Source organism: Sorex araneus, chromosome 3 (genome assembly GCF_027595985.1).
Source record: "Sorex araneus isolate mSorAra2 chromosome 3, mSorAra2.pri, whole genome shotgun sequence".
NCBI lineage: Eukaryota > Metazoa > Chordata > Mammalia > Eulipotyphla > Soricidae > Sorex > Sorex araneus.
Genome location: NC_073304.1, coordinates 205,417,431 through 205,430,921, shown reverse-complemented (window position 1 = coordinate 205,430,921; position 13,491 = coordinate 205,417,431). Strand labels below are relative to the sequence as shown.

The window sequence follows — 13,491 nt, the reverse complement described above, 5'->3', positions numbered from 1 at the left end:
TGCGTGTACATACATACATATATATATACACATACATATGTACAAATATTTATTTCAGGACTGGATATTTGGTTCAGTGGTAAAATGCATGCCCTGTATGAGATCTGGGTTCAGTCTCCAGTTAAGACTCCCTCCCCCCAGCAATATATATTACTAAGTGAATGCAGTCATTACTATACGGACATTTATACTTGTTACTTTTGTAACTGTATTATACTCTTTAAAAATAACTTTCTGGGAATAAGTACCAGGAGGTTGACTCCATGGCTTCGAGGCTGGCCTCACGTTCCGGGGAAAGGTCAACTCAGAGAAGTGATCACCAACTACATTGTAGTCGAAGGCCATGTGGGGGAAGGGAGTTGCGGGCTGAATGAGGGCTAGAGACTGAGCACAGCGGCCACTCAACACCTTTATTGCAAACCACAACAGCTAATTAGAGAGAGAAAACAGAAGGGAATGCCTTGCCACAGTGGCAGGGTGGGGTGGGGGGGAGATGGGATTGGGGAGGGTGGGAGGGACACTGGGTTTACGGGTGGTGGAGAATGGGCACTGGTGAAGGGATGGGTTCCCAAACTTTGTATGAGGGAAGTATAAGCACAAAAGTGTATAAATCTGTAACTGTACCCTCACGGTGATTCTCTAATTAAAAATAAATAAATTTAAAAAAAAATAAAAATAAAAAAAAAATCCAAACAAAAAAAAAAAGAAAAAAAAATAACTTTCTGGGGGCTGGAGTGATAGCACAGTGAGTAGGGCATTTGCCTTACACATGGCCAACCCAGGTTCGATTCCCAGCATCCCATATGGTCCCCCAAGCACCACCAGGAGTAATTCCTGAGTGCAAAGCCAGAAGTAACCCCTGAGCATCACTGGGTGTGACCCAAAAGGTAAAAAAATAAATAAACAAATAAATAAAAAAAACTTTCTGGGGGCTTGAAGGATATTACAACAGGTGTAGTGCTTGCCTTGCACAGACCAACCTGGGTCTGATCTCCAGCATTGCATCTGGTCTATTGATTACTGTTAGGAGTGATCTGTGAGCACATAGCCAGGAATGAGCCTTAGCACTGCTGGATACAAATCCCCTGTATCCCCCAAATTGAGGTCAAATGCCCAGGAGACAAAAATTCATCCCTACCTAATAGACAAGAAAATGAGCACCAATAAATTCCTTGATTTACTTAGGAATCAGTGACAAGACCCGGACTTGAAATTCGTAACTCTGGAGCCTAAAGGAGTCAGACTCACCTGACAATACTAAAGAAAGCACAGGAACCCCAAGGGATTAAAGGTCTCCGAACCGGGTAGAGCTGAGAACATCTGGGGAAGAACAAGTGACTTAAGGGCTTAAATGTAGCTTGTGACTGTCAAGACCCCATGCATGACTCTGACAGTTGCCCTAGGGATTCATGCTGCAGGCAGCCAAGGAAATGAGACGCTAAACCTTGGGTCATGGGACAAGGCAAAGTGGTCACTGGGCATTTCGACATCTAATGCGGAGCCAGTCTGGCTAGCCAGTTGAGACACTGTATGGTGAGAATCCAGTATGACAGCGAATGATTTAAGGAGGATGTGCTGTAGTTTAGAAGCATGTGTATGCTATATAATATACTTGAAACAGTCTGACACATAAAGTTGTGTGTTTGGGAAGCCAATTATTTCCTATTGTTCTCAGTTTCTATTTTTATAATACTGTCAATCTGAGGAGGGGACCCTTACTCCTGAGCAGGTTTTGCTTAATTCCGCCTCACACCTTCTCTCTCTTCTCTCTCGCCACACTTGTGAACAGCTTTTAAGCAAACACATGTAGGTGGTTTCCATGGTACAGGACAACTTTCCCAGAGCTGAACTGTGCCTGGGGAGTTCCAGTGTGCTGGCGTGTGGGCATAGGGGCTGTCAAGTTGCAGGTACTTTAGCAGCTCACCACCCATGTCAGAAGAGGGAGGAGAGGCCATAAAGCACAGCAGTTGAGATATTTTGCTCATGCGACACTGAATCCTCTTCATGATTTCTGTGTTTCCGTTGGCAGGACCAGGAAGAACAAGCTTACTTTGCAGTGTTTGATGGCCATGGGGGAGTGGACGCCGCCATTTACGCGTCCATTCACCTGCACGTCAACTTGGTGCGCCAGGAGATGTTCCCGCATGACCCGGCCGAGGCGCTGTGCCGGGCCTTCCGCGTCACCGATGAGCGCTTTGTGCAGAAAGCTGCCAGGGAGGTAGGCCGTGCACCTGAATGAACAATGGCAACTGGGACCCACTAGGTCACCGACAGTGGTCAAGGGCCCCTGGGGCGCTGAAGTACCCAGAGAAGGCCTGCACCCCTGAGGTCTAAGTTACCCACCTTTTTGTGGTATTGGGGATCAAACCCAGAATCTCACACATGAGAGACAGGCAGTCTGCTCACCTAAATGTACTGCTTATTTGGTTTTGGTTTGTTTTTGGGCCATCCCCAGCTTAGCTCAGGGCTTACTCCTCGTTCTGTGCTTAGAAATTGCTCCCAGTGGGGCTTAGGGAACCATTATATGGTGCCAGGGATTCAACTTAGTTCATCTGCTTGCAAGGCAAGCTCCTTACCTGCTGTACTATCTCTCCGGCCCCTCAAGCTGTCACTTTTTAGAAAGCCAATCCAGTGCTTGCTTTGGCAGCACTTAATGTGAAAATTGGAACTCTGCAGAGATTAGCATGAAATTTCTGGGTCATATGGCACCTCTAAACTTCAACAACCAAACTTAAAAATATGCCTGTCAAGGTGACAGACTATGGTTGAAGGGGGGTGGGGGAGTGGCTGGTGGCAAGGAACCTGGGAACATTGGTAGAGGGAAGTTTACACTGATGGTGGGATTGATGCGAGACCAATGTATGCCTAAAACTCAAGTATGAACAACTTTTTAAATTATTTTACAAATAATTTCCAAAATTTAAAAAATTTCTTAAAAAGAAGATTTGTACCCTTGGATGACACAAAATTCATGCAGTGTTCATTCATGAAAGGGGGAAAAAAGTAGCCAATCCATTGATGGTGAGTTTTCTCTTTCTATTCACCAATGTCTATCAGGTTCACCCCAAGACTGTTGCTCTGAGCAGACTCTGGCTGACAAGATCTGGGATGGTGATTAAAACAATGATCTAAAAAAGAAACAGAAGCTGGGAATACTTGCATACATTTGGTTCTAAGTGGGCTGGCAGCATTTTGCTGTGTTTCTCTTGAGAGGAAATTTGCTTGGAGAGAGTGAATCCTTAGATGATCCTTGAACTGATTTTTCTCTAAACAGTAAGAAAAGTCAGAGCCCATATCCTATTTTGGTAAGGTTCATCAGACCTAAAGTCTCTACTATAAATGAATGAAAGAGGCTCTATTTCAATATTTTGAAAGTTGTTCTTAAAGGATAATTTGGTGGCATGGGTATGTAGTTAACAATAGTAACTATACAGAACTATGTTCATTTCTGAAGGCAGGAGGGGAGGGCAAAAGAAAGATAATTTCTTTCTCTTTCACTTCTTAAAGAAATTTCTGATTGACATCCTGCTCTTCTCAGCATCTACTCCTTGCTTGGTTCTTGGGGGACCATCCACTGCCAGAGATTAAACTGGGGCCAGAGAGTAATTCTGGGAGGGGACATACCAGATGTGCTCAGGGATTACTCCTGACTGTGCTGAGTGATCACTTCTGGAAGTGCTTAGGGAATCAGGGATCAAGCCAGGGTTAGTTATGTGCAAGACAAGCACCTTAACATGTCTCTCCAGCCCTCAAATAATTTTTAAGTTTTCAAATTATGGGCTGGAGAGATAATCTTATATGTCTGTGGTGGGTAGGGCTCTTGCCTTGCATGGAGTTGACCCAGGTTCAAATTCAAGCACTGCATCTGGTCTCCAGAGCCCTGCTAGGAGTGATCCCTGAGCACAGAACCGGGAGTAAGCTCTGGGCATAGCCAGTTATGGCCCAGAAGCAAACAAACAAAATTAAAATAAAACACTGAGCTCTATGACTTAAATTAGGTCTTTAAAATGGAGTTGGAACGAACAGGATAAACATTTAATCAATTTCTTTGCTCTCATAATGATGGTACCTAGCAATATTGGGGCATGGAACTAATGAAGCAAGAAATGAGAACTGTGTGGTATTAAGCAAGTGAAGTATTCTGCAACTACCCAATTCAGTTTGCATTAATATATGGAACTGCTGGGGCCTCAGCGATAGTATAGCAGGTAGGACTTTTGCCTCACATGCAGCTGACCTATGTGATTCAATCCCCAGCACCCCATATGGTCCCCTGAACACTGTCAGGAGTAAGTCCTGAGTGCAGAGCCAGGAGTAACCCCTGAGCATTGCCAGGTGTGACTCAAATCCAAAACAAATGAAAAAATGAGAAATCACCAAGGTCCACATAAAGATGTGAGGCTGAAAACCAAAATACAGTTCCTTTTTCTATTGTGTTGTGTGTGTACTCGTGTGTGTATGTGTGCCACACTCAGGACTATTCCTGGCTCTGCCCTCAGGGATTACCTCTGGGCATTGCTCAGGGGACCATATGTGGAGACAGGGACACAATTAGGACCGACCCCTTGCAAAGCAACAACTTAACCCCTGTATGATCACCTCAAAATGCAATTCCTGACCTCAGACCTTCTGACTCTGCACCCGCACAGCCCATTTTGTCTTTGGAGCTGCGGGCTGTCACCATTCTGACTGAGGACAGAGTCGGCCCCTGAGAGGGTAGCTGCAGTCACCTACATGAAACTCAGAGTCACTCAGTTTTTCTCACCCTGTTCAATCCTGTTTCCCGTGTCCTCAAAATTCTGTGTTTATTTTTTCCCCCTGACCATGCTCACCCTACATGCTTGCCAAAGATCCTGGCGTCTTTTATTTCTGCCAATAGTCCTCTTGAATAATTTAGGTTTGTCTCAGCAGTTACTTTCCCCCTTCTTGTGCTTCCATGTGTTGCTAACTGCTGGGAAGAAAGTAGCTATTCCTGTTGTGGAACAGCCCTGCCTCCTGTTCTCTCCAGGGCATAAGCACTGCAGTGTCTTTATCATGTGTCCTAGGGGGCTGAGTTTTTGAACATTCTGTGTGGGAAGACATTTTATTGGTGGGTGAGGATTTATAACAAACTTTCCCTATATAGGGAAAATGAGAAGTTGTTTTTCTGATTGGATATAAGGGACCTTTTAACACCCTTGACGCATTGGTTCTAATTTAGGCCAAGTCCTTAGTAACAGAAAGTCATGCTCATTTGGTGGTGACTCATGTCAAATGAATGTCATTTTAGTATAGTAGTATCCAGAGCTTTAAGTGCAGTGGTCCTGAACTATTATGGTGAAATTCCAGGCTGGTGGTTCCTTGTTGCAATGTTTCAAGAGAAAAGGTCCCTAACACTAGAGAACATTTTTAGGGGAAGGTACTTCATACTTTGCAATGCTCAAAGACTACTACTGGCTTAGTATTTAGGGGCACATGTGTTACCAGGGATGAAATGCAGGTATTGTCAGCTTGTTAATGCTTTCTCTTGGTACGAGAATAATTTAATTTTTTTTCTTTCTTTCTTTTTTTTAAATGTATCTTAGCACTTGAGGGAGTATTCTTTCATGGCCCCTGTGTTTTTTTAATCTAAATTTTATTTTATTTTTACAAAGTTATTCACATTAATTGCCTTTAATATTTAAATGCCAATCCCACCACCATTGCACCTTCCCACTACCATATTTCAAATGTTTCCACCCCAAATCCCAAATCATGACCCCCAAAGCTTGGTACATCAGTGGTGTCGAATATGAGAGGTTGCACGGCCACAAATGCGGTTATGGCCCCTGTCTTAATAGTCAGAGTATGAGACCATTTCTTAGGTAGCAATCAGATGCTTTATGTTATTTTATAAAGACTGTCTCTGAATATAGGGTAGAAGGTCACTAACAAAACAGAGACCAGGGTACAGAAGGCAGCACCCTAAGGGATAATATAGTAGGTTTAGCCTGGACTAGAAGGAAAAAATTTTTTCAGGGATTTTTGAAAAAATTGAACATACCTGGCAATGCTTGAGGCTTACTCCTAGCTCTATGTTCACTTATCACTCCTGGCAAATGCCGGCGGGGAGGCATAAGGGGTGCTGGGGATTGGCCCCAGGTTGGCAGCATGTAAAGCATTCTTTTTACCTGTTGTCCTATTTTTCCAGCTCCAAATCTTCAGTTTTATTTTAAATACTGATCAACCTGAGTGCCTCTATAACTAGTAAAGTTGCATGAACTAGTTATAATTGCTTATAAAATGGAATTAATATTCAATCCTGTCTTGGCTATTAAAGATAATATATATGGTAATATGTGTCTATCTGTATATAGGTACACATAAATACATGCACATAAAATGCACTGAGGGCTAGGGTGATAGTACAATGGATAAGGCGCTTGCCTCGCATGCAGCTGATCTGGATTACATCCCTGGCATCCAGTGTGGTCCCCTGAGCAATGCCAGGAGTGATTCATAAGTGGAGAGCCAGGAGTAGACACACAGACACACACAGACATACACACACACACACACACACACACACACACACACACACACACACACACACACACCGGGCACTGAGAAATAGGAATTTGTTAATTATGCAATCAAGATATTAATGGTCTAATCTACCATTTAAAAACTGTAAATTTCTTATAATAAGAATTGATGTCAATTTCTTTTTACTGACCCACTTTATTGAAATCATTTTCAGAGCTTAAGATGCGGGACCACAGGCGTGGTGACCTTTATCAGAGGCAACATGCTCCATGTGGCCTGGGTGGGTGATTCCCAGGTTATGCTTGTCAGAAAGGGCCAAGCTGTTGAGCTAATGAAGCCACACAAACCGGATAGAGAGGTAAGTAAGCTCCTTCTCTTAAGGCACAGGCCAGAGCGGAGCAATTTTCTAGTAACTTATCAAGGTTCATTTAATTATTGTAACTATTACCATCATCTAAGTGCCCATGCCCACCATTGATAGGAAAGAGAACCATAGAGAGAAACTGATGAGTAATAGATCTGAGGTCTCTGCTAGCCTAGATGAATAAACGCTGAATCCAGTGATTTGCTTCTTTCTGTTGCATTGCTGTCTAGGATGAAAAGCAGCGGATTGAAGCCCTGGGAGGCTGTGTGGTCTGGTTTGGTGCCTGGAGAGTGAATGGAAGCCTGTCGGTCTCCAGAGCGATTGGTAGGAAAAATCAATTGTTTTTATTTCTCCCAATAGTCCTCTTCTAGTCTAGCATATTGTTTTATACTAATTTAACCATGTGGGAACTAGAGAATGACCATCTATATCATATAATCCAGGTGCTTAGTATTGTTTACCAATTAGATAATGCACCTTTCTGACTATTTGGCCTATTTACATACTTAAATTCTGTGATTAAGTAGGATCTTTACCAACATATACACACGTTACAAGTTTTTTGTTTCCTTAAAAATGGAAGCCTTAGGGTTCAGAGCAAAATTACAGTGGGTAGGGCACTTGCCTTGCACACAGATGACCCAGGTTCAGTCCCCGGCATCTCAGATGGTCCCCTGAGCCTCACCAGGAGTGAACCCTGAGCACCACTGGATGTGGCTCAAAAACAAGCAAACAAAAAACAGTTGTGGGGGGCAGTTAGTGGCACCCTCATCTAAAATTATCTGTGTAAACAATTAAGCTAAATGAACAAAAATGTAAGGATATAAACTCAAAGAATTGTACTTTTTGCACACACATACACACACACCACTACTTTTGGCACAAGGGTTTATTAATAATTTTAGGTTTCATGGTTTCGTTTTATATTTGTTTAGAAAAGAAGAAACCATGTTTCTCTGTGGGCTAGATATGAGTATATGATGCAGTTAAATCACTGCCTTCTAAAGAAATGAAGGGGCTTGATGTAAGAATCATACACATAAATGGAATGCTCATCTACTCTGTAAATTCCAATAATCATTTCCAGAACATTCCAGAAAATTCAAATCTCAAAGTATTCCAGTTTACCATGGATGTGAGCTCCTCCCACTCTTTGTGAAGGTGCTGGCCAGCTGTGAAATGGCCCAAATGTCAGCAGCAGACTAAGAAAAAGAATTTCTGCAAATATCTCATGAAAATTTGAGATGGTTTTACCTTAGACTGAAGGAGTTATTAGCAGCTTTGGAATAAGACCCAAAAAGGGGACTTCTCATTTTAAAAATAAAACCCTAAATATAGCTGTTTTTGACAACTTCAACCCAAGACCTCTTCTTGATCATGCTCTTTGTTAGAGTAGTAGTGGTATCTTTAAAGTGTGTTATAGAACAAACTTTGCTACAGGAAGTTGCCTTTTCTTGCTTCTAAAAATATCATGAGGGGAAACTAAAGCAGGGCAAGAATGTTCTTGAATAAGGACTGTCCGAGGCGAAGCCAGTTCTCACAGGCCGTGACTTTCACACTGGATCCTGGAGGCTGGTCTTTAAGGAAGGAGAGTCCACACAGTTCAGGGTCATGGTGTCGGTCTGAAAGGGCATGTCATGATAGAGGAGTAACAGTAAGGATGCTTGCAATCCATGGTAGAGGGTGAGAATGACATGGGATTGTGTAGGAGTTTAGTGTAAGTCTTCTAGCTAGGCAGTTCGCGGGAGGAGGGGCAGCAAAGGCAGGGAGAGGTGTGAAGGATGCTGAGGAACACGATTTTCAGAGTAAGGCCTCAAGGGACAAGTGCTACAGAGGTCAAGTGAGATGCAGAATAAAATAAAACAAAGCAATAAAAAAAACATAGGGGTGGCCCCCAAACCTGAAAAACAAAAAGGAAAACTGTAGAAGGCAGTTTTTCTGAGTAACAGCAGTAGCACTTACTAAGACCCTGGGTTTGATCCCTGACACTGCAAAAACAAAGGATAGGGGGCTAGAGCGATAGCACAGCACGTAAAACTTTTGCCTTGCATGAGGCCAACCCAGGTTCAATCCCCAGCATCCCATATGGTCCCCCGAGCACTGCCAGGAGTAATTCCTGAGTGTATGATCCAGAAGTAACCTCTGAGCATCACCAGGTGTGACCCAAAAGGGAAAAAAATAAAACAAAACAAAGTGTAGGAAATAATTGGTTACATTTGAAAGAAATTATTTTGCATTAGTAAATGGAAAAATCAGAAAATAATCAGTTGGGTGAGAATAAGTAATAACCTAAGGAACCTGTAGATTTGACAGGGAATGGAACTGGTATGATAGGCTGAGGAAAAAAGCTGGTTTGAGAAAGTGTTAATTTTATTTTTTAAAGATGAAATTTAGATCAGAGTATTTGCAGCATAAAAGAGAGTAATTGGGGACCAGAGAAATAGTACAGGGGTAAGACATTTGCTTCAAGATAGACCCAGTATCGTGGGATTACTATTGGAATATTTAAGGCCTGAAACAACTGCATTATGAACAACCTGGTAAATCACAGTATTGATTAAAAAAAAAAAATAAACAAAAGCAAGGTGAACCCAGTGGGGACAGAGTGATAGTACAGCAGGTAGGGTGCTTGTCTTGCCCTAATCCAGGCTTTAAATTTAATTTTCTTTGAAGTAGGAAATTAGGCCAGAATTCAGTAGCTAAAATGGAAGAGGAACAAGAAAATGAGAGGGATTTGGAAAACTCACAAAGTAAAATAGGGGGCTAAATAAGGATAAGAAAAAGGACTCCTAAGCAGAGTTCAGATTTACTTAGACAATAAATGATAACTTAAAGCTTTAAAAATGAAAAGCTTTTCAACTCTCTCTTCCCATGAGCTCTTCAAATTTATGATCCCAAATTGACAGAGGCATGATGTTTCCTAAAAGCATATGGAGAGAGGAGGATGAAGACAAAAGGATGTTGCCATTTCTACCATGGAATGGATAATCATGCCCTCCTACCAAGTTTGGGGGCGAAATGTCATGCATTTGACATCCAACAGTAGAGCAGGTGAAAAGCCAGAATTTTGGCAGCATTTTCTCTGTGCAAATCTTTGTATGTTCTGTTCCAAACTAACAGTTGCAGTAGCCTTTTAATTGAAGCACTAAAACAAGATTTTTGGGAACACTGTGACTCAGATCACATTTATTTTTAGTGCTGGAATTCAGAAAATAATAATGATGATAATAGTATAGTCAGGTGGGAAGAGTTGAGGAAATGGATTGGTGGAGGATTCGGAACCCCATGATAGGAAGTTTTCACTAGTTTAACAGGGTACCGGGAAATGCATAGTTAAAGAAGTTGAGATCAAAGGCATGCTTGAGGAAGATGAATTGCTTACTGTCTAAAAGACTCATTTTTTTTTTTGTGGCTTTTTGGGTCACACCCAACAATGCTCAGGGGTTACTCCTGGCTCTGCACTCAGGAATCACTCCTGGCAGAGCTTTGGGGACCGTATGAGATGCCGGGGATTGAACCTGGGTCAGCCATGTTCAAGGCAAACGTCCTGCCCACTGTACTATCGTTCTAGCCTAAGACTAATTTCTTTTAAAATCTTTTAAAAATTTAGTCACCATGAAATTACAGCTGTTCATGACTAGATTTTAGGAATACATGTTTTAACACTGATCCCTTCACCTGTATCCCCACCTTCACTCTCACACCCCATCTGCCTCCCATCCACCAGTCTGCCTCTATGAGAGATCCTTTTTTTAAAAAAAAAAAATAAAGGAAAAAAAGAGAAGTTTTTGCACTATGGTTCACAGTACTGCTACTGATAGGATTTCATGCATCACACATTTATTTACCATGATTTAAAAACTAATCTAAGCCTGGGAAGATAGTGCAAAGGGACTCAAGCAACGTTATGTGTGAGACCTGGATCTGTGCCCCAAATTTGATTCTTGGCACCACACGGTTCCCTGAGCACCACCAGGTTATGTCATCTCAAAACCCTCATACCCCACCTTCAACCCATATTAACCATCAGGGTAGGTGCAGGGTTTTCCTTCATGCAATCTGCAGGGTTGCACCTGGGCCTCACATTGGTTCTAACAGAATTATCCATAGGATGAGCTTTCTGAACCTATATAAGGATTAAGTAGGATATGAAATATTGTAATCTTACTTGGGTAATAAAGAACCTACTGTCATTGATGACATTGCCAGATCATTTCAATATTTTGATCTTCATCTTCTAGTTAAGAGTTAATGTAGTGTACAGTGAAAAGGATATTACTTGACAATTACTTATATAACAAATGCTCAATTTTTTTTTTCCTTTTGGGTTACACCCGGCAATGCACAGGGGTTATTCCTGGCTCTGCACTCAGCAATTACTCCTGGCGGTGCTCAGGGGACCATACGGGATGCTGGAGATTGAATCCGGGTCGGCCGCGTGCAAGGCAAACGCCCTACCCGCTGTGCTATTGCTCTAGCCCCACAAATGCTCAATTTTGAGTCAGTGCAGGCTGACTCCCAGGCCGGTGTACCTGGCTACTTAAATGTTCCTTCTTTACACGTAAAAAAGCACTTTGTTTTTTAAAATTCTTTTTAAAAAAATGTTGTTTGCCAGATATTTATGATACCCTAATCTAAGAAATATTATTCTATATTGTAGTCCTTGTAGAAATAAGCTTATTGAAGTCAAGAGAACCTACCATTTGGCTTTCTCCAAATACCTGGAGAGAAACATAATGAACACAATGATTGTGCTCAGAATCTGGAAGTCCTAAAACACATCACAGATGATTATGTGTCTGATGATGGAAACCTCATTCAGCATGGGTCTGAGGCCTCTTCAGGTTCTCTTCACAATAAATGCCCTGTATCATTCTGCTACACTTCCTAACAGTTCCTTCTGTTAGATTTTGCTAATGTTGTTCCCTCCAATGAGGACTTTCCTCTGCTTGGGTTAACTAAGTTATCCTTCAAAGACCAGCTCAAGGGACTGGAACCATAGCACAGCACGTAGGGCGTTCGCCTTGCACGTAGCCGACCCGGGTTCGATTCCCAGCATCCTATATGGTCCCCTGAGCACCGCCAGGAGTAATTCCTGAGTGCAGAGCCAGGAGTAACCCCTATGCATTCCCGGGTGTGACCCCATGATGTATTTGAAGGTTCCCACTATTGGTCGTAAGTGGAGGGTGAACAGCAGCAGTGAAGATACAGAGAATATGGCATTTCCTGTGGATAACTTGATTATACATAGATGTTCTCTGGACGTACTCTAAAGCAGTTAGAAAACTGGAAGTGGGGCTAGAGGGACAACTCAAAAGGCTGGAGTACATGCTTTGCATGCAGAAGCTCTGGTTTGATCCCAGCAGCATGTGGTCTCCTGAACACCTCTGGAAGCCGTTCCCAAGGATGCAGCCAGAACAGACCCCAATCACTACTGGGATCCATACTAATTAAAAAAAAAAAAAAGCCTTGGGTAGGAATAAAGATAGGCATTCTAGTATGATGGCGTTCAGACAGTAGGCAACAAATCATAGAGTAATACACACACACACACACACACACACACACACACACACACACGCATATACCTCTCGGAGAGCTTGGCAAGCTACCAAGAGTATCCTGCCCACACAGGCAGAGCCTGGCAAGCTACCCATGGCGTATTCGATATGCCAAAAACAGTAACGATAGGTCTCATTCCCCTGACCCTGAAAAAGCCTCCAGTCGTTGGGAAAGATGAGTAAGGAGAGGCTGCTAAAATCTCAGGGCTGGGAGGAATAGACGTTACTGGTGCCCATTACTGGTGCCCGCTCGAGTAAATCCATTGGGATGACAGTGATACAGTGATTCTAGTATGAGTCTGCTTGAATGGATGGCTTGGCTTGAAGAGTTTGATTTTTAAAAAATAATCTCTTACTACTCATACTTGCTGTATGAGACAAGTGGATTTTAAACAATGATACAATGGTATTTTTTTTAATGAAAAACGATCCTTTTTTGTTTGGCTTTTGGGCTGCAAAAGCAGTGCTCAGGACTTACTCCTCGTGATATTTGGGGGATGGCATCATAGAAAGGTGCCAGAGATTGAACCCAAGCAACTTACCAGCTATATTATATCTGCAATCCCAGAACTTCTTATCAGTATAGGCTTGTTCTCCAGTCTCAATCAGATAAAACCTAACCACAACTAAAAAGATTTACTAAATCAAACTTTTTCTTCATAGAACTGACTTCTCATACAGCAATAAATTTAGATTTGACATTTGTTGCCTTGCTCAGTTAAGCATAAATCATAGCTAGAGGCACACGATTTACAGTCTAAGCAAGACTTTAAAAAATCCCAGCTACTTGTTCCACCCCCACAATCCCAAAGAATGACAATTCTTTTTATTTATTTATTTACTGCTTTTTGGGTCACACCCAGCGATGCTCAGGGGTTACTCTTGGCTTTGCACTCAGGAATTAACACCTGGCATTGTTTGGGGGACCAGATGGGATGCTGGGGATTGAACCCGGGTTGGCTGCGTGCAAGGCAGATGCCCTACCCACTCTACTATCACTCTGGCCCCAAGAATGACAATTCTTAAACCAGAAATACAGGAGAGAACACCATCATATTAGCA

General features: G+C 42.4%; 1 protein-coding gene across 1 annotated transcript in view; it reads left to right on the top strand.

The window, feature by feature from the left end:
* Window positions 1–13,491, top strand: part of PPM1E (protein phosphatase, Mg2+/Mn2+ dependent 1E) — a 174,478-nt gene that overhangs the window by 155,748 nt on the left and 5,239 nt on the right. The window contains exons 4-6 of the mRNA XM_004608626.2: window positions 2,030–2,218; window positions 6,719–6,862; window positions 7,099–7,192. Of these exons, the coding sequence (XP_004608683.2) occupies window positions 2,030–2,218; window positions 6,719–6,862; window positions 7,099–7,192 (427 nt within the window). The remainder of the gene's footprint in view (window positions 1–2,029; window positions 2,219–6,718; window positions 6,863–7,098; window positions 7,193–13,491) is intronic.